The following is a 20,437-nucleotide window of genomic DNA, read 5'->3' on the forward strand; positions in this document are numbered from 1 at the left end:
ACGAAGGAAGAAGCCTTGTGTTGACCTGGTCCAATTTTTTAAACGAAATTCAACAGCTTTCATCTATGAGATTATATACAGAATGCGGTTCCATGGACGGGTCGAGAACTCAGTACCCTGGACTAAATAATTGTGTATCTTGAGCCTTTTCCGATGCGACACCAATTAAGTGGGCCGAGATAATTGATTTGGTTTCAAGAGAATAACAGTGAGTTGGACATTGAACAAGCCGCGCAACCTCGTTGATCTACAAGCTTGAAGTAGATGGTTTGATAAGAACGACCTCGCTAAGTAGGGCTTGGAAGCCTGAGCTGAAGAGCCAAGGATGTGGCTGATCAAATGTCATATAATAATGATCTAAAAATCAATCTAAGATCAGCAACTAGTTACTTGATACAGATCTCCACGTCATAGTAGATCTTGCGCCAACATGATCGAACAGGTTCTGCATAACATTATGATAATTGGCTATGCACGATACAATAGCTTATTTGAGATCACAAACTGACAATGATGTTCAATTGACCTCGGTACAACATGGCAACGTGAACCGGAGGATTAACTGTTCCAGGACTCGACCCACCGTCGGCACCCCCGAGCTCCACCGTCGCAATCGCGTTCCTATGACATTGCGCCTATATCTAACTGTCCTCCCTCGTCCTACTTCCCTCATGATCAATTGACTCTTCACCCATCATGCTCTCATTGTCACTGCTCCTCGCCGTCGCTGCGGCAGTGTTTGTCCTCGAGTATGCCAGATCAACATGGAACCACTCCCGCAAGGCACGCGCCTGGGGGTGTGGTGATCTCCCTCGCTATCCCGCCGATATCCTTGGAATATCCTCTTTGAAGCAGTCTCTCAAGGCCGACAAGGCCAAGAAAATCCCCTTGATGCCGCAACGTCGCATTAAGGAAATGTCAATCCAGGAAGGACGTCCCGTCACCTCGTTCCGCATCCGCCAGATGGGGCGCGACAACATCTTCACTTGCGACCCCGTCAATGTACAGGCAATGTTGGCGCACAAGTTCAAGGACTTTGAACTTGGCGCGGCTCGTCGTCATACTCTTCTGCCCATGTTGGGAACCGGCATTGTAAGTGAAACCTTCGTCTACTACAAACAAAGAGTACCTGAAGACAACTAACAATGCCATAGTTTACCTCCGACGGCGAAGCTTGGTCTCGCTCCCGCAGTCTCCTCCGCCCCCAGTTCACCCGGGACCAGATCAGCGATCTTGACCTTGAAGAGACACACGTGCAACAAGCCATGAAAGCCATGCCCGTTGACGCCGTCACCCGCTGGACCGCCGACACCGACATCCAATCCATCTTCTTCCGTCTCACAATCGACTCCGCTACAGAATTCCTCTTCGGCGAGAGCACAAACAGCCAGGCCGAGGCTCTTCGCACAGGGGGGCAACTCCCATCCACGCATTTCTCAAAGGACTTTGACCGTGGCCAATGGTACGCTGCCCAGCGAACCCGCTACGAAAAGTTCCATTGGCTCGTCGATAACCAGGAGAGCGCCGACATCAACAAGCGCGTCCACGCCTACGTCGATAACTTCGTCAACGATGCGCTCAAGGCCGTTGCGTCGGGCAAATCCCACTCAGATCACTACGTCTTCTCCGAGGCCCTCGCCGAAGCAACCAAGGACCCCGTCGAACTTCGCTCGCAACTCCTCAACATCCTCCTCGCCGGCCGCGACACAACGGCCTCTCTCCTCTCCTGGTCCCTCCAAATGCTCGCGCGCCACCCGGTCGTCCTCAAGAAACTCCGCCAAACCATCCTCGACGACTTCGGCCCATACACACCCACCCGCGATGAGAAAAGAATCACCTTTGCCTCGCTCAAATCCTGCCGCTACCTGCAATACTTCATGAACGAAGTCCTCCGTCTCTACCCCGTCGTCCCCCTAAACCGCCGCATGGCAACAGTCGACACGACCCTCCCCCGCGGCGGCGGCCCAGACGGCACAATGCCCATCTACCTCCGCGCCGGCCAAAGCGTAACATACAGCCCCTTCGTGACGCAGCGCAAGAAGGACATTTGGGGCCCCGACGCCGAAGAGTTTAAACCGGATCGCTGGTTCGATGCCAAGGTTGGCTGGGAGTACCTGCCCTTCAATGGCGGTCCGAGAGTCTGTATCGGACAGCAGTTTGCGCTTACGGATGCGGGGTATGTCCTTGTTAGACTTTTGCAGAGGTTCGATGCGATTGAGGATTGTTTCCCAGCTAGGGAGATCTCGTATAGTTTGACGATGACTCTTGCGCCGGGGGATCCGGTTACGGTGAGGCTGCATGAGGCGGAGACTTAGGTCTGATTGGGGATAAGTCTCATATGAGATGGTGGGTATTCTTCTCTTCTGTTATGGCGCTTTACGACACTACCTAGATTTTTGTTTGCTTAGCTTTCTACCGACTTGTTTGTTGTTCTCTGTCGGGTTACACGGCTGTCTTCCTTCAGCAGTAGGGCAGGTGAACGATCTTCCCTACTCCCCTAGGTATCCGGTATGGGTAGCGCACGCCCTGATTTCAACTTGCGATTCTGGCGATCTTTGCAGCGGCGAATTGTTTCAAAAAGCCCTCTTTACGCTTACGACTTAGAAATAGATTGTATATGTTTATAGATAGAAATCAGAACTGATGAAAAGTTGAACCTGAAACGAAAAGACGGTTTGGGTTGAATGTGACCTGTCTTGGGGGTACAGGGTACGAAATACTTACTCACCGGCGGGTAGGCTGATTGCTGTTGCTTGCTGGCGGTGTTACTGCTACATGGTACATGATTTTTGCATAGCTGGGCAGAGACACGTAGCGGGCTTGACCGCTTACCTACTCACCTACCATACCGACCTGTGGAGTGCACAGATGGTGGATTAACTTCTATGGTACCCTGGATGAAATAACGGCAAATGTCATCGAAACTTGGGGCAATTTATTTCCACTCCTACTTCCATTTCCATTTTGATTTGCGTAGAGAACAAATGAGACTATGGCAGTAACTTGGGTTCTTGAGGGATCATCTCTATTTCATCCAATCATTTCATCCATCCATCGTCCGTAAGGCATCAATTGCATCACATCGTAGCACATAAGCAATGCCTGGCTAGTAGTCATAGCCATAGCCATAAATCATCACAACTTAGAAGCCTTGCGCCAGGAGAACTATAAGAAAGAAAAAGCCATATATGAGTAACCATCCATACCGCCGGGGACATGAATTATCGCGTCACCTGCAACTCAATCGACCTGTCTCCCTGACCGGCAGGAACAGGCTTCGCTTCGCCGTCGTAGAGCGTGCGCTCGAAGTACCGGACTCGGCCGTCTTTTGCGACGAGTAGGACCGTTTGCTTTTGTGTACCGTACGGGCCGTGCAGGTAGGATTGATCGAGGGTGTCGTGGCCTGACTCGTTGTTCTGCTTGATAGATTCTGTTGCGCCGTTTGTTTGGCCGTTTTGTTGCGCTTGGGTGTGATCTTCGACGCATTTTGACTGCTTTGTTTCTGGCGCTGGGAGTTCGGCGGCTGCTGCGGGTTCGGTCTTCTTCTCTCTTGTCCCGATGAGCGGGATGAAGATGCTTCGCCTGAAGTAGGGGAGGTAGTCTTCTGCCGTGGCGTCGGCGTCAAGTTGTGGTAGGGAGTTCGTATCCAGAACACGGAGTAACCGCTGAATGAGCTCTTCCTCTCCCTCACCACCCTTCGCATGCTCGCCAATCTCACTCTCAACCATCCGCTCACCATCAAGAATCTTCGGCCAGCTCCGGTCATCAAACACAGTATTACTCAACCCAACTGTCTTTCCCGTCCCGAGTCCTGAGGCCGACTTTTTCTCGTCTCCGCCAGCAATCCACTCAACCTGATCCATTTCACTCGACCGATTCGATACAATCGCCAACGGCTCACCTACGTATCCACAGACCAGACTGAACCCGCCTACGTTCCTCGCTGTGGGACTGGCTACCATCTCCGCTACATACTCTGTCGTTTGAGCGCGGTTGGGTTTTCCCTGTGTCTCAGGCCTCGCGAGCCACGAGTTCGTGATTGCGCCGCGGGATTGTTGTCCCTGTGCGGCATCTGATTTTTTCTCGCGGTAGTTTGTCAGGACGGCGATTTTGCCGCTTTTTGTGAGGCCCATCCATGTTCCTTGGGTTTTGCGAGCGAGGTCGCGCCCGCCGAGGATGAAGCTGTTTGGTTCTGGCCAGTAGGAGATGGGGGCTGTTGGGCGGCGCAAGTATTCCTGCTCAATAGCTTGTCAGCTGAGGTTTCTGGCGTGATTTGTCTGACTGGGTCAATGAGGACGTACATCTCGGTTGTTGATGATAATCAGAGGGTACTCGGGGTGAGCTGTGGATATTAAAGCAATACACATGGCGAAATAACTTTTGAGGGGTTACAAGAAAGCAAGTTCGTGGGAGAAAGTTGGGAAAGAAATAAAGATGAAATCCGACGGGTGACAGCAAACAGCTGGAGCACTAGGTAGTTGGGCACGTGCAGGACAACAGATGGGCGTCACCGGTTGGTTCTAGCGAGGGCCTAGAGCAGGTCCAGATAGTATAAAATGATCTATAGGTGACTGCTCTCTAAATATAACCTCAGACTATCTTTTACGATAAGATCTATAGCAATTCAAAAGCTTGGCAGTGTATAGTATGAGATTGTACAAATTCACATGGAACTGTACTCCATGACGTCAACAACAGCAGCCTCGACCAAAGAATGAAAAGGCACAGGAGAAACAGCCGGGCCATCGAGGGGAGTAAAGCTGTCCTGTATACAATTCATAGCACGGCGAGTGAAAGAATAGCAGGCGCATGCAGGGCTGAGCGAGCCTCTGAGTCTCTATTTGTAGGCTGCCACGCCCAGCGCCCGAATTGGTCACACTCCGCAATCAGACGGAATCACCGCACTCGCAGGCCCGCACGAGGCTCCAATTATCTTTGTCTCTGCCTCAGCTTTCTGTCTCGTCTGTCCCTCTTCAGAACCCACAGGTCTCACACAATTTTCCTGCGCTGGTCGCCTCTTCTCTCTTGCTGCATCTCTCTGCTTCGTTCGATTTGTCGGTGACCGCTTTGTAATTGTCGATTCTCGAACGTACCCCGCAGCTAGGCAGCTTCAGATAAGGTTGTCGTCCTCCGCATCAAACACCACTGGTCGATTCTTCTTTCTATCTCTTACAAAGGGGGATTCGTCAGTCCAACAAGCGAAGGGAATTGTCACTGCAGCAACTAGCAAGATGTTCTTCGGGATAATTGCAGATGCACTCTCGTAAGTATCGAGCTGTCACATTGCGCTTCCCTTGCAGCTGCGCCTATACTGATCGACACCGACACTTTTAGCTCCGTCCTCACCATCCTCTTCCCCATCTTCGCCTCCTACAAAGCTCTTCGCTCGTCCGATCCATACCAGCTGGCACCATGGCTAATGTACTGGGTGGTCCTCTCAGCCATCCTCATGGCTGAATCATGGACATACTTCATCATTGGATGGATCCCCTTCTACAGCTGGATCCGCCTCAGCTTCTTCGCATACCTCGTTCTCCCACAAACACAAGGCGCTCGCATGATGTACCAGGAATACGTCGAGCCGTTCCTGGCGCATCACGAACGTGAGATTGAAGAGTTCATCGGCCGCTCTCATGAGCGTGCCAAGGCACTGGGCCTGCAATACTTCTACCAACTGATCGACTTTGTTCGAGAGCGCGTGCTGGGTCTTCCCCCGCAGCGTCCTGCTACCCCTCCGCCAGCAGGCCCAGCCGCTTACGCTCAATCGCTTCTATCGCGCTTTAACCTCCCTTCGGCTGTTGGCGGGAGCAATCCCGCTCCGGCTACGGACTGGTATTCGGCAATCAGCTCTGCGGTTGCGGGACTGACATCCCCCGGGAAGAGCCAGGAAGCTCGCGCAGAGGAGCTCTCCGCAAGCGGATATCTCCTCCCTCGAGAATTCGAGTCCAAGTCTCGCGCTGAGAAGGCGCGCTTCTACTCCAAGCAGCGGGATATGCTGGAGGTGCTCCGGGACGCCCTCATGAACGAGGAGCGCAACCTCGAAGACGATGGTCTTGCCTATGGCGGTGCGCCATTGCGGAAGAACCGTAGCGACAACTCGTTCGATCACATTGAGCACGAGGATACGCGAGACCGCTCGCCTCGTCCGAGCAGTAACTGGTTTGGAAGCGACGAAGCTGCGGCGTCGTCCGGGGTCGAATTTGCTGTGCGCGCTGTCGATGCAATTGCCCGTGCAAGGGAAGGCCGTTAAGACGGGAATTTAACGACATAATGCGTCTTTTGCATTAATATTTGCCATCTCGGTGTTAAGACTGTCAACTGGAAATATGGAATGATCTGGAGTTTTAAGGTTATTGAAGATAGTCCTCATATCAACAATCTAAATGGACAGTACCTCAAGCTATTCTGGCATGTTCAAGTTAATCCGGAGTCCGAACAATATAATCTTGTACAAGCCATCCCTCACCCCAGTGAAAAAAAAGTAAAAAAAAAAAGCATGGAGAACCATCGACAAGCCGAAAAAACTTTACTCTGAACATCCGACTCCAACCGCACTGTACGTCATGCACCCAATGCACAACAGCAAGATCACCCCCGATCCAGCCAGTGACGATAAACAGGAAATTCTTCCCCGATCATCACTCAACCAATCTAGCTACAGTCCGAACTCGCCGTCCGTGCTTTTTGCTTAAACACGCTTTAACGCCGCCACTGACACACCCCCAGATATAAGATCTTGGGTCCCCTTGGGCACATATGATGATGTCACACTTGTCAGCAATAATACAGCGCACCCGAGTCCGATTGACTGGAATCATGTCAGAGGAGCATGCATAGTATCTAGATATGGCTTGACTAGGTCTTGACTCGGGCTGGCCTTTGGCTTCGATAGATTACGAACACGCGACAGCCGTTTCATTCGCCGCGACTGAATAATCAGATCACACCTTCACCTTGGGTAGTCAGACCATGATACCGGCGCTTGCTTCACTGCGCTGTATGTACTCCGTATGGCTCGGCCAGCGAATCCGAGTCATCGAGACCCTAGACGAGGCTGAGTCGATGAGTCACGGCCGACTCATAAGCTGTAGGTAGACGTGGGATGTTTCGCGCTTTGCGAGGCTAGCAAGGGGAGAATAATGAGGCCAGCCGGGCAAAGCCCAGAAGTGGCACAAGCAAGCCCAGGCTGGAAGGGGAAGGGCAGAGCCAGCGACAAGGCCCGAGTCCGAATGGCGCGGGTTTAGATTGACGGATTGACGGAGGTGAATACACGTACTGTATTGGAACGTCGTTCGCGACGTGGGAGGGTGAAAATTGGCTTTGAGGTGGGTATTTTACGGGTTTGATACTGTATTGGATTTGTGGCGAGACTTACTTGAATGCGCTTGAGTATGAATCTGTGCTTGAATTGGAGACTACACTGTTCATTAGGTCAATGCGTGGTCATATTATTGGTGTTTTCTTTTGCCTAAATTCTGGGCTACTATGGTATAGGAATAGAAGCAGGATGATTAATATGATTGTGTGGGAGACTGATCTTTCCAGAACAATACTCCGGCAGGTCTTGGCGTAGTGTTTTGCCGCCTCCACCCGATGGACTTTGTAGATTCTGGTCAGGATTTTGTAACCAGAATAGGCCGAGAAAGTATTCACCATGGTATGAAGAATAAGATAGAAGAATTACAGCATAGTAAGAAGTAGAATTGCTTTTGTTGGGAGCCAGGCGGCGATGTATTCCTAAGAACCTTACCCTTTTCGTCAGGCAACACCAGCACCGAAACGTGAAGGGAGTCTTGTAAGAAAAAAAAAAGGGAACCCGAAATCCTTTCCATCTCTCCAGAAGACTTTGACCTCTTCTTTCCTCTCCCCTCTTCCCCCCTTCTTCCTTTTTACAACATTCGTCGTTGACCACGACGCTGAGTAAAAATACCGTGGGTGGTCTTCGTTTCTCTCTTTCCACCGAAAGTGATATCCCTCTTGTCGCCCTGTTTTTCCTGCCCGTTTGTGTGTGGGAAATCTGGATGTGGGATTCTCAAGCGTGTTCACCCTCTTGCTGTAACACGCCTCTGACATTGCTTCGACGCTGTCTCCAGCTCTAAACGATCTCTCTCTTCTTTGCGAGAAGCATCGTTTTATTTGTTGTTCACCCTCGTCGCCCGGACCTTTTGATCAACTCTTTCTTCCTTCCTAACCTCGCCGACTTCCCTCCACCTGTCTAATGAGCTCGATCCCTCAGAAGTCCGGCCAATCTCAAGGACAGAGTACCTCAGCCCAGGCCGCCTCGCACTCTTCCACCCCTTCGATCAGTGGGAAAGCCTCGCCTTCGGCGCCGGTTCCCGCTCAGACCTCTTCCTCGACCGCGGTGCCTCGATCCTACGCAAACGCGACCAAGAAGTCCGCGACGGACTCTACCGCCGCCGCTCCCGTCACCGTGGGTGGCCCATCGCAACATGGGAAGTCGACCTCAACTTCTGTGAGCGGCAAACCCATGCAGCAACCTTCCAACCCGACCATCGTGAATGGCGCCCCGGCGGCTGGTCAAGGCGACCACGCTAAGAAGCCCTCGGTGACCATTTCCGCAGAGTACACCTCGGCCAACAGAACTCCCTCTGGTCGTCCCAACAGCCTGCAGTTCGGCTTCCAGCCCCAGCAGTCCTCGCCGAACATGGGCAATCCGGCCGCTTTGGCTACTCAGCCTCAGTCTGGTTTGGGTGTCTCGGCCCCGGCGAACCCTCGTGCGACCTCGCCGCAGACTTCGCCTTCGCCTATTCCTCAGCCCGCTTCGAGCGGTGGTCGCCCGCCGCCCTCGTCTTTCGGTGCTCAGGTGAACTTTGGCAGCTTGGGAAATGCTGGTGATAATGTAAGTGCTTTCGAATATATTCTTATTAGGAGGGTTCAGACGTGCGACTCTTTCCAATCAGCATATTTGAGTAATGTGGAATGCGGAATTTTCCGATTTTCTCGTCCATGAACCAACTCTTTGTTTTTGGGGAGACTTCTGACATGTTTCCTTTGCAAATACAGGCTCCTCTTGGTTCCGGCCCTCAAGCGACTCATTTGCGCCGCGAATCCTCTCAGTCTACGCACAGCGACATGAGCAACCACCTTGGAGGTGGTCCTGGCCGTGGAGGCTACTACAACCAAGGTGGCCGCGGTCGTGGACACTCGCAGTCTAGCCACCAGGGACCGGTTCCGTACTCGCCTACTCCCAACTACCGTGCCCCCAACCAGCCCCGAGGCGGTCACAACATGGGCCCTCAGTTCCACGGCGCTAACCAAGGACGACCTTTGCATGGATACCCTTCCCCACAAGCCAGCCGCAGCCCGGCGCTGGCCAATGCGCAGCTCACTCCCCAGATGGGCCAGGTCCCAATGGCTCAGATGCCTCCTCAGCCCTACGGCGGATACCCTCAGCACATGGGACCCCAAGCAGTGAGACCACCCCACCCCAACTCCCAGAAGCTCCCACGCCGTGGGTTATATAGGAAGAAACAAGGTCCCCGCGGGTTGCATACTAGAAATGGGCCCTTCACCCAATCCCATATCCCATTTCCTCCCCCAAACCTGGCCCCAGAAAGCGGACAATTTGAACAGTATCTAACGTTGATGAAACACAATCAGGGCTACCCATATGCCGATCCGAACTACGGAGCGTACTATCCCGCGAACTACCCGTACATGGGCCCCGCCCCGCCCTCGCCGCAGCCCGGAACCCGCCCTATGCCCTACAACCAGTCGCCCTACATGCAGAACCAATACCCGGTTCCGCAGGGGATCCCGCAATCTGCCGGTTTGTCGCGTACACCTTCACAGGTTTCTGACCGACCCGGCTCCAGCCTAGGCCAGAACCAGCCTCCCGCGGTTCCCTCGACCCCCGGCCACACGCACACTCCTAGCCGCTCTTCCACGACATCCGCTGCAGGCAAGCCCGCGTTCGTCATTCCCCAGACCGCCAGGAAGGCTATCACTATCCGTGATCCCGATAGCGGCAACGTGAAGACCTTTGAAAAGACTCCGGCCTCCCCTGCTCGTGCCACACCATCTCCCGTTAAGGTTGCTACTCCTACTGCTACTCCTCCGCCCCGAACTGGCAGCAGCACCGACCACACTCGCTCCGCGTCCGTCTCATCCAAGACCGCTGCTGAAAAGAAGCAGGAGTTGAAGGACGCTGTCCTCCAGAAGATGCAGCAGGACCAGGCGGATGCCAAGCGCAAGGCTGAAGAGGAAGAGGCTTCTAAGCGCAAGAAGCAGGAAGAGGAGGAAGCTGCCAAGAAGAAGCAGGAAGAGGAAGCCGCGCAGAAGAAGAAGGAGGAAGAGGAAGCAGCTGCCAAGAAGCAGGCTGCTGAGGAAGAGGCCGCCCGCAAGGGTGTCGAGGACCTCAGCCTCAAGGAGAAGAAGGATGAGCCTGCAGCTGAAACTTCCAAGCCTGCTGAGCCTACTTCTGCCCCTGCTGATGATGAGGATGACATCGATTACGATGCTCTTGAGCGCGAGATGGCTGAGCTTGAGGCCAAGGAAGCCGCCGCTGAAGCCGCTTACTACGCAAAGAAGCAGGCCGACAAGGAAGCCAAGGAGCGCAAGGAGAAGGAGGAGATTGAAGCCTACGAGGCCAACATGAAGCAGGCTGAGCGTGAGGCCGAAGCTCTCGAGGAAGCTAAGGAGAAGAAGCGCGCTGCTGGTGAAGAGACTAGCAACAAGGACCTGTTCGCTTCATTGAAGAAGGGCGGTTTCTCCGCTACAGAGACTAGCACTCCTGCCGACAGCGGCACCGTGACCCCAGTTTCCGATGCCTCCATGCCCCCTCCCGCCAAACCTGCCAGCGCCGCGGGCAAGCAGAAGCCTGCCGCCCTCAAGCTCGAGACCAACAAGGCCGTTGAGCCTCCTCAGCCTACAGCGGGTATGAAGTCTCTTAACTCCGCTCGCTTTGTGGAGGATTTGAGCCAGATCTCCTATCCTGATTCCATTGCTTCGCCCAACCCTGCTCTCAACTCTAGCGCGCCCTCCGACCGCAAGTTCCACTACAACAAGGAGTTCTTGTTGCAGTTCCAGTCTGTCTTCAAGGAGAAGCCTTCTATTGATTGGGATGTGCGTGTGCGTGAGACTGTTGGTGACACCGATTCATCCCGCCCTCAGTCTGCCCGCACTCCTATGGCACGTAACCCATCTCGTGGTGGCGCTGGAAGTGACTTCCAAATGGGCACTTTCGGTCAGCCTAATCGCCAGAGCTTGCCCTCTGGTACGACATCCGAACAACGATTTGCTCTGTCCAACTCACGAACCCCATCGGTAGGTAACCCATTCGGCCAATTCGGACGCTTCCCCATGGGACCCGGCGCCACTCCTATCAGCCGCACCAACTCTTCACACGCTATGGGAATGCCCGGATCCCCTCGGGTTGGCTCTGGCCGCGGCGGTACCCGTTCCGGCAGCAAGCGCGACAAGCACGCCGCCAAGAAGGAAGAAGAGATGGCCAAGTCCATGCCTCTCACAGCTGGAAAGGAGGTTCAGGGTTTGCAGGCATCTGGCACTGGATGGAAGCCTCGCAGTATCGGTCAGGGCGCTGCTGCCGCCGGTCCTACACCTGGTGGCCACATGCCTCCTGATGTCGTCCAGCGTAAGGTCAAGGCTGCTCTCAACAAGATGACACCCGAGAACTTCCCCCGTATCTCTGGCCAGATTCTCGAGATTGTCTCACAGTCCAAGGACGAGAGCGATGGGCGCACACTCCGACAGGTTATTCAACTTACCTTCGAGAAGGCTACTGACGAAGCTCACTGGGCCTCCATCTACGCCAAGTTCTGCAAGAGCATGCTTGAGAGCATGAGTGCCGAAATCAAGGACGAAAACATCAAGGACAGGAACGGCAACGTCGTTGCTGGTGGTAGCTTGTTCCGAAAGTACCTGCTTAACCGTTGTCAAGAGGAGTTCGAGCGCGGTTGGAAGGTCAACCTTCCTCCTAAACCTGAGGGTGTCACCGAGGAGGTTGCTATGTTGTCCGACGAGTACTACGCTGCTGCTGCCGCTAAGCGTCGTGGTCTCGGTCTCGTCAAGTTCATTGGTGAGCTGTACAAGCTGGGCATGTTGACAGAGCGTATCATGCACGAGTGTGTTAAGAAGCTTGTTGACTACGAGGGTATTCCCGATGAGGCTGAGGTCGAGAGTTTGACCAGTCTCTTGCGCACCATTGGTGCTTCTCTTGATGCCTCCGAGAAGGGTCCTGCTATGATGGACGCCTACTTCGCTCGCATCCAGCTGATGGTTCAGACCCCCAACCTGCCTAGCCGTCTGAGATTCATGTTGTTGGTATGTTTTCTTTTCCCAAGGTTGGAATCGCTAGCTAATTTGTTCAGGATATCATTGATCTGCGTAATGCGCGCTGGCGATCGAAGGACTCCGACAAGGGTCCCAAGACCATTCAACAGATTCGTGAAGAGGTAAGTCATCCAAATCTCATTCGAAAGTTCCCCAATTCTGACTTGTCCAGGCTGCTCGCGCTCAACAGGAAGCCGAGATGGAACGTCTGCGCCAGCAGGCCAACCGTGGTGGCGGTGGACGCGCCGCCATGGGACGCGGTGATGCCCGTAGCTTCTCTTCTGGCTACGGACAAGCTCCCCCTACCGACTTCGCCTCATCCAAGGTCGGCAGTGATGACCTCCGCCGTCTCCGCACCACCCGCAACACCAACCAGCCCATGTCCTTCGGACCTTCAAGCATGCTTGGCTCCCGCAGCAACAGCGGACGCAAGAACCTTGGCCCTGGTGGCAACTTGGTTCGCGGTAGCGACGACAGTGCTGCAAGCAGCCGGACTGGAACTCCCCCTGCCGGCAAGAAGGAAGACAAGGAAGCTGCATCTTCCATGAATGCTTTCAGGTATGTTCAACCGCTCCATAAGATTTAGTATGCAGTGACTAATACAGTATAGTGCTCTGGCCCAATTGCAAGACCAGGACAATATGGCCACCTCTCCTCCCTCAAACCCTACCTCGCCCGCCCTCACAAAATCACAACCCGCTGTTGAACGTCGACCCTCGGCAACCCCGTCCAAGGACGGCGAAGCATCATAGATTGTTTGTTCTTTGGCAATGATAATGAAAATGATTCCGTTCTTCTGGAAAGATTCTATTTTACTCTCTCATCCATTCATCATCCTCTTTTCTCTTTTTTGACACCTAGCCATTCATCCATTCATCCATCGTCATCGTCTTGTCATTTGAACTTATCAATCCTCCCTTTTACCTACCTAATCTTCGCCGCACCCCGACGATGAAAAGAGATTGTCTTCGTTCGGCATGGTATTATAGAGACAGCTTTTCCTTCCTACATTCGATTGTACAATTTGTTTCAGTGTTGTTACATGAGGAGAGAAAGAGTGAAAAGCGAGGCGAGGCGAGATGTGATCAATCAGGCCTGGAATCCAGGGCGAAGTGAAGTGGCTTCTGATTGTTCAGCGAGATAGGTAGGTTCAAGATTATCTTGCCTGACTCCACTTGTCTGCTGTTCATCATCAAAGTTATTGTCAAAAACCATGTTTTGTCTATGTTCACGTTCATGTCCGATCTGTCTGTTTGTGTTTGTTCTGTGTTTGTATTGCATTTTCCTCAATTCAATACCCGGAGAGCTCTGACGGTTACTTTTTCTCCTCCAGTGTCTAACATGCCCACCATACCGTGTCGTGTCCGACGAGCCTTGGAACGAAGTGAACGTTGACGGAGTCTTCCACATGGGCAATGGAAGGGCTACCTAGTTTATGCTACCTTGTGATCAAGTTGTTACATGACCGCCACGAATGGAGGGACGCGAAGCTGTGAGAGATACCTCATTTATTCAGATTAGTCACTTACTGCGTCGTTCTTGTCTCTATGTCTGCTTTTTTCTCTTTCTCTTTTCCTTTCCTGTGCATTGCATCCATTTACGCCATCAGCTCGACTTACCTTCCATCTTCCGTCGATTTGGACCAAAAGCTTGGTTGATGTTGATGTTGATGTTGACGTTGATGTGTGTGCTGGGATGATCCATGATTCCTTTTCCTACCTACTCGACTTCATGTTATCTCTCCTGCTTATGCCTCGCTTAGACAAAAAATCTGCTCATTAGAAAAAGTTTCGTTCAAGTTCGAGTTCTTCTGGGTCCCCGCTCTATTGAATGATCATTATTTGCGTATTCATCTACTTTGTATACTGCAGGCAAATCGCCACAAACATGGCAGCCGAATTTGATATATATTCTTTCTAGCTCATATCGCTGTACTAAGTAATTCAGGTAGTTTATAATTGTAACCCGTACGTATCCCTAATTCAAGTAGCCCCTTCGAGTAACTTAACCTTTCCCTCCCACCTACCTACCTACCAAGTCTACATAAAATAACCAACACCAGTATCCATCTTGTCCCCAGATGGAACTATATCACAAGCACCAATTCCGAAGTATTGACACTGTAGCTGTAGGTTGGGCAGAACCGCCGAGCAATAAACCCACCTACCTCAACCCCTCTAGGAAAGGAAAGAGCGATGAGTGCAAGACGGGACCACCCCATTACGGAAGGCGCAAATCCACGCCGTGGCCGGGTCGGGAAGGAGCGATCTGGTCACAACTACTTTTAGGGAGGGGGCGATGCACGATGCACTCAACACGATGCACTCAACTCTCTTACGGAAGGCGCGATCCGGACTCCTGGGGACTGTAGATGGGAAGGTACGACTTTGGCTGGGGGAGGGGGGTTTGGGGGGATGTGGAAGAAGTACTTTAATATGGAAATTTGTAAAGGGATATAGTATTCTTGTATTAGAGTTCAAGTAGAGTAGAGTAGAGTAGTAGTAGTAGTAGTGGAGAGAAAACACACAGCTGTATCTGTAACTGCTTTATGATGTAACCCGAAACAGAGGCCATGCTCGCTTTGGTGATGATCTAGCTGATTTATGCCATGATGATAGCTGTTTCATAATGCGCCCATGGGCATCTCGCATTGGCGCGATGGAGGCCGTAAACTGAGTATAAAGAAAATGAAATCGGAGAAGAGTATGAGAGCGTCGTAATCGGATTGTGATAGACGTGCGTGGTAATTTCTGTTCATGCCTGGTGGTAACTGATGTAAAGCAAGGCCATTATAGCGAACGACGCTTGGCTTTAGCTTCTTCTGGAATGTCGTCGGTCACTATGACTGGAATGTCGACGTCGGGGCTTGCGGATCCTGGAAGTTTCTCTGTTGCGGGAACCTCGTCTACCGGAGATGAGGTGTCACTAGCTGGAAGAGGGTCCTTCGGCAACCTGTCGTCGGAACTGTTCTCCGCAGGAGGTGTTGGAGAATCGTCATCTATTTTCGTTTCATCAGAGGATATTGACAGGTCTCTTTGAAGTGACCTGTTGATCGCTTCAAGAGACTGGGCCATAGGTCCGTCATTGCTGACACTGCTCCTGTCAGATGCAGAAAGTGAGTTTCGTGAGTTTGTGTAGTTCTGTGGTGGGAGACCCAGAGCAGCTGCAACAGCTGCCTCTTCATCAGGCAATTTTGAGACACTGCTGTTCCGGCTTGAGGGGGCTGAGAATATGTGACTACCCCTTTGTTCACTCAATTGCAGGATATTATTGTAGCTGCGCCTAGTGGGGTCTGCGAGGCGCTTCTTCTTCTTTTTCTCGCGCTTAGTCGTAGGTTTGACGACAATGACTGGAATCGGCGACCGTTGTAAACAGTACTTTGAGACTGAACCGGGGAGCAAGCCTTGTACTCCGCTGAGATTTTTGCCCCTAGTGCCAACGACCAAGACGGCGGGTTCATAGATTTTGATCTTGAAAAGTCAGTACTGAGTGTGGTCTCCGCAATGAAACTACCTAGACGTACCATGCGCTGTATGATATCCTGGACCTTTCCAACCGCCAGCTCTAGAACCAAGCTGATCGCCTTCTCGTTCTGGCTGTTCTTCTGTATGACCTGCTCGAAAAGCCTCTCCGCTTCTTTACGATATTTGCGGGCCTCGACCGCGGCATCACTAGCAATGCTAGAATCCTTTTCGACCACTCGTAAACAAACAATCTCGTCACCATCATCCACTAGCTCATCAATGAGCCATTCGAGGGCGAAATCGGAGTAATCGTTCTGGTCGGTACCACAGAGGAATGTGCGACTGCGGCGGCTAAGCTGATAGCCTTTGTGCTTGTAATTGAGGGTAAGAGAGAAATCCGCGGCATCCGGGTTATCGAAGGTATCGAAGGAAACTCCTCGTTCGTATGTCCTATACAACACAACATCAGCATGTGACCACCATTATCCCTTGATCAGGCCTGAGTAACTTACTGCGGTGGTGGAGGGGAAAGAGCTCGGCCGGGCACCTTCAGTTCCCCAGACTTCTCCGAGGGCGTCTCAGGATGTGAGTTCTTCCGGCCCATTGTACTACTCGGGCGCGAGGGGGGCTGTGACTCGGTCTGGCCGAAGTTGAACTGGATCGAGCGTCTGTTGTGGCTGTCGGCTCTGCTTTTGCGGGTCGAACTAATAGATCCGGAGTTGCTGTTCGTTCGTTGAGGGCTTGGGGCGTTGGAGGTATCTTCCACCTCGGGCGATGGCAATGGCGATATGGATGCCATGACGTGTCCAAAGGACGTGAGTGGAAGGAGAAGCGAAAGTCAGAAAGATGGGCCGTGGAGTGTATCGGATTGGAGGCGCAATGTTTGGAGAGTCAAATATTTAATCAATCACACAATTCGGAAATGGTCGGCGGCTCAACCGCCATGAAGCTTCTGGAGTTCTTCTGCCGGTGGTACGATGCAGGAGCTGCAGATCATGGTTTGCGATAACGCAGGAGTCGGACGGGAGGTCCGGGGAGATATAGAACCCTGTCGTGGGCGTCAATTATGGGCAAGTAGAAGTGCTGAGGGCTTCTAGATAAGGGGCTGAAAGGAGACAGTAGCTGTCATAACTCCCAGTGAACACCGGATGCAGGACTCTTATCGTCACGCTGTCTCAGTTGGATGAGGAGACAACGGAGCCAACGAGGGGCAGAACCCTTCTGGAAGGCGGTATGGTCTGGGGGGTGATTGCATAATAAGAGGTGTTGTGTGCATAATCACTCAGCATTGTACACAGATAGCCAGCCAATCACTGCTGTGGGAGAAGGAGTCCTTGGATTGCTTGTCCCAAACTTTATCCCACGCAGCCAAGCCTCGAAAGGTTGAACAGTTAGGTCATTCGTGGAGGTTATTGTGAAGCTAAGCCTTACTCTAGAGCTCTAGACCCGCCAATTTCATCAAGTCTTCAGTTAATAGCAGAGTTACTGTCCTATAGGTTCCTGAAATACTGCGAATTTAACGCTGCACCCACCACATGTGCCAACGCCAACGCTAACGCTAGCGCCAACATACGATGAACCGGGGTATCAACCCTCGACAACTGCGCGAGAAGAATAGGACTTCCAAGCTGTATCAATATCAATGTGTATCGGGAGGCACATCACCTCAGTTGGAAGAGTTGCATGTAACTGTCTGGCTTGTTCAACAATTATTTGCAATACCTCTCTAGCCATAGGAAATCGAAGCGAGAGCGTATGGAGGGCTGTATAGGAGTTCACGAAATATGCTTTGCTATCCAAATTGTCCAGGTCAACAAGTAGGGTAGATAACGCCATAAGAGCATAGCGTATAAAGATGAACGGCATGTACAAGACAGACCAGCATGATACGGATTTCTCTAGGAGGGCGCAGATAGATTGAGCAGACGATACCCGTGTAGTCTGGAAGTTTCTCTCAGAAACTGCCAAAGCAAGCTGATTAACGGCAGGGGGGGCATCAAATATAGTTATGATAGCGCTGTGATATCTTAAACTAGTAGAGTGAAGGGGTATCAGTGGACAAGACAGTAATAGGGCCCCGAGAGCATTGGTTACTCACTGCATATCAAGTAGTGCCGGCGTTAGCGTGCTACTCAGTAGACTCGTAAGAGTTAGGCATTCGGGCAGATCTATGGCCCATTGCTTCAACCGCTGGTGGAAAGTGTTCGCCATTTCCTCGTTTGTGAAGGAAAGTTCTTCAACACTCCTAAAAGGATTGTTCGAAATCTCCCACAAAATGAGCTGTAAGTTGAACAGTTCGGTGCTAACGCAACCAGAATGTGCTGGCACTGGCAATGCGATGAATTCTCTTTCGATAGTATATGGACACCACATATCCTCTACATCATGAATAGGAGGCAGAGTCCGACATGTTGTGGGCTCGGGCATCGCTTTCAACACAATGGGTGGCTGATGGAGTCCAGGAAAGGCGACACTGCCGGTGAGTCAGAGTATTGTAATTATCCGAAGGATAATACTTACTGTGGCGCACTAAACGACCCAGTGATGGCGATGTCAAGAGCATGTTCCAACTCTCTGTGCCTTATATCGCCCTTTGCTATTAGGGCATCTCGCTGAATGGTAAGGTCCCGAGTGCAGGTCGCAATTTCCGACAAATACTGCCACGCGAGAGCATGTTTGCCCATGATCCACGTACTGATATCCAAGTTAGTGGGCTTTAGTTCAAGTGGTATCGACACAGTAACCTCAGATATAATTCACATCGGCCCTGGAAGCCGGTGAGAGATATTGGCTCTTGCTCCAGGTTCAGAAGCCTCCGGGCCTCGTGGTAGAATGATGATTTTCCCGGGAGGACAGGGTCAATTGAAGAGCTTTGTTCCGCCAGCTCAGAGTAGCACTGTAGTGACATGGTCAGCTAATGGCCGTTTGAATTCAGCAAGGACCGTCTCTTACACAGGCTACAGCAAGAAGTGCGTTGACGAGGAATGGAGAGCAGAACTGACAGTCAACGCTACCACTTTGCATGTCTCTGATAAACAGCTCACGGTCAATCCATCTTTGTGTGGGGAAGTCCCAGGTAAAGTAGAGAGATATGAGGTGAGAAACATAGTTGCTATCAGTCGTAACAGAAGTCCAGGGACATGCCGGTACACGGTAAAGTGGATTCCTGGAGTCCTATAGGCAACATAAGCATAATGCCATGTCTTCGGGTAATACACCGGTTAAATCCCGAATAGTTCTCCTACCTGTAGCTGAATGTTTTCAATCCCGCGCGGCGACAAGCCCCGAGCGAGGTATTGGCGGATATCGTCCAGCGAAGCACCGTCTCGGACAAAGTCCAGAATTCGAGTGGCTGCTACAGGACTTTCAAGCCGAATGCTATCCACTAGCCTCAGCAGAAGAGTGCGATCTTGTTCTAACGCATCGAGCCGGCGCTCAAGGCCGCCCCGGCGACGGCGATCACTATCTTCGTCAAGTATACATTGTGTCTTGTGTTGGCGACAGCGATCGCACGGAGGAGGAAGCCCAATGCACTATACCATGGTTATGATAGAAGTAATGCAAGGGATAAGCCAGGAAGAGGGTGCTTGCTTTTGATTTGCGCTTGCGACACTCGGTGCAAGCTAACGAAGCCTTTTTGCCGCGCGGTCGAACTGGCTTCCCGACTGGAGGGACAGCGGTAGTGAACACAGGCAGCAGCGGCCTTGAAGGGTAAGATGACATATTCAGATGGTCCACATGATATGGGCGGCGGCTTGCTGTCATATTATCGAGAGTGGGGCATTGTTTGGGATGGTGAAGATGGGATCTTGGATACAGTGGGGGAGAGGGGGATTGAGGTCACCGTAGTAGGATGCTTCAAGCTCTTGTCGCACAACCGCCGAGCCCGTTAGGTAAGCCACCACCCAAGCCATGATGTAGACAAGGTGGAGCAATCACATCCCCCTGCATTCCTCTTCCGTTGGTGTTTGGCCTGTGGTGCTCCAGAGTTAGTCCTGGTAGTCTACTGGCCCTTGCTTTTCTCATTCTCCGCGTCTAGGCCATTATCTCAAGTTTTCAGGTCATATCCATTACTCTACTGGTCGCAATCTTCGTGAATCTCGCCTTACGTGCGTTGAGCATAAGTTACTCGTCTTATTGGATTGGGCATCAGATATCTGGATGGGAAGATTGAGTATGGTGATCTGCGTGCATACCACCTTGAGACTCGGAAGCTGCCGATTGCAGCGTAGGATTTACAGTTGAGAAACGGACCAGGAGTTATTTTCCTGATTGGTCTGCGCCTTGTACCATATCTTTCGCTCCATGCGGCGTCCGGGTGGGCGTGCTGATCTCCAGTATACCGAGCAACATAAGCCTTCATTGGTTAATCTTAAGCCAGCCCATCCGCCAATAAACAATTGTAAGCCTCAATTCTATGATACCCGTGGCAATTCGTAGATTGTCACAGTCCCTTTATGGTTATCACTAGTTCTCGTAGCTGTTACCCAGCATGAGACAATGTCTTGACGATTTCTCGTACTGGAAGACTAGACACTTCACTCCAAAACCCATAGGAAACACACCTGATATCTTGAACTTCTTCTGATACGGCGAGCTTGGGCAGAGAAGTCATCGAAACGGAATTTATCATATTGTCTGGTGGCATCTAGGACTCATTA

At 51.9% G+C, this 20,437-nt stretch overlaps 6 protein-coding genes across 6 annotated transcripts; 3 read left to right on the plus strand and 3 right to left on the minus strand.

Moving 5' to 3' along the window:
* Positions 1–667: 667 nt before the first annotated feature.
* BDV14DRAFT_54889 (cytochrome P450) lies at positions 668–2,709 on the plus strand. The gene is made up of 2 exons (XM_073777004.1): positions 668–1,092; positions 1,155–2,709. Exons 1-2 carry the CDS (start codon positions 697–699, stop codon positions 2,313–2,315), a joined length of 1,557 nt encoding a protein of 518 aa, XP_073628665.1. The 5' UTR covers positions 668–696; the 3' UTR covers positions 2,316–2,709.
* A 512-nt stretch (positions 2,710–3,221) lies between these two features.
* BDV14DRAFT_189516 (NRDE family protein) lies at positions 3,222–4,367 on the minus strand (the record flags this gene model as incomplete). The annotated part of the gene is made up of 2 exons (XM_073771212.1): positions 3,222–4,235; positions 4,302–4,367. 2 exons carry the CDS (start codon positions 4,365–4,367, stop codon positions 3,222–3,224), a joined length of 1,080 nt encoding a protein of 359 aa, XP_073628666.1.
* Positions 4,368–5,147: 780 nt separating this feature from the next.
* BDV14DRAFT_54996 (TB2/DP1, HVA22 family-domain-containing protein) lies at positions 5,148–6,873 on the plus strand. Its single transcript, XM_073777006.1, has 3 exons — positions 5,148–5,263; positions 5,335–6,673; positions 6,727–6,873. The coding sequence occupies exons 1-2, from the start codon at positions 5,232–5,234 to the stop codon at positions 6,248–6,250; spliced, it is 948 nt and encodes a 315-aa protein (XP_073628667.1). The 5' UTR covers positions 5,148–5,231; the 3' UTR covers positions 6,251–6,673; positions 6,727–6,873.
* Positions 6,874–7,937: 1,064 nt separating this feature from the next.
* Positions 7,938–13,233, plus strand: BDV14DRAFT_54990 (putative eukaryotic translation initiation factor subunit eIF-4F). The gene is made up of 5 exons (XM_073777005.1): positions 7,938–8,860; positions 9,025–12,303; positions 12,351–12,434; positions 12,485–12,870; positions 12,923–13,233. The coding sequence occupies exons 1-5, from the start codon at positions 8,219–8,221 to the stop codon at positions 13,062–13,064; spliced, it is 4,533 nt and encodes a 1,510-aa protein (XP_073628668.1). The 5' UTR covers positions 7,938–8,218; the 3' UTR covers positions 13,065–13,233.
* A 1,521-nt stretch (positions 13,234–14,754) lies between these two features.
* On the minus strand, positions 14,755–17,063 carry BDV14DRAFT_172605 (universal stress protein). Its single transcript, XM_073768607.1, has 3 exons — positions 16,289–17,063; positions 15,836–16,226; positions 14,755–15,782 (listed from the first exon to the last, which is right to left on the minus strand). Exons 1-3 carry the CDS (start codon positions 16,573–16,575, stop codon positions 15,102–15,104), a joined length of 1,359 nt encoding a protein of 452 aa, XP_073628669.1. The 5' UTR covers positions 16,576–17,063; the 3' UTR covers positions 14,755–15,101.
* BDV14DRAFT_172612 (uncharacterized protein) lies at positions 17,064–19,600 on the minus strand. Its single transcript, XM_073768608.1, has 7 exons — positions 19,368–19,600; positions 19,022–19,309; positions 18,729–18,950; positions 18,521–18,672; positions 18,297–18,470; positions 17,875–18,249; positions 17,064–17,808 (listed from the first exon to the last, which is right to left on the minus strand). Exons 1-7 carry the CDS (start codon positions 19,539–19,541, stop codon positions 17,364–17,366), a joined length of 1,830 nt encoding a protein of 609 aa, XP_073628670.1. The 5' UTR covers positions 19,542–19,600; the 3' UTR covers positions 17,064–17,363.
* Positions 19,601–20,437: the final 837 nt, after the last annotated feature.

This window comes from Aspergillus stella-maris, assembly GCF_047715825.1.
Source record: "Aspergillus stella-maris strain CBS 113639 unplaced genomic scaffold BDV14scaffold_24, whole genome shotgun sequence".
Classification (NCBI taxonomy): domain Eukaryota; kingdom Fungi; phylum Ascomycota; class Eurotiomycetes; order Eurotiales; family Aspergillaceae; genus Aspergillus; species Aspergillus stella-maris.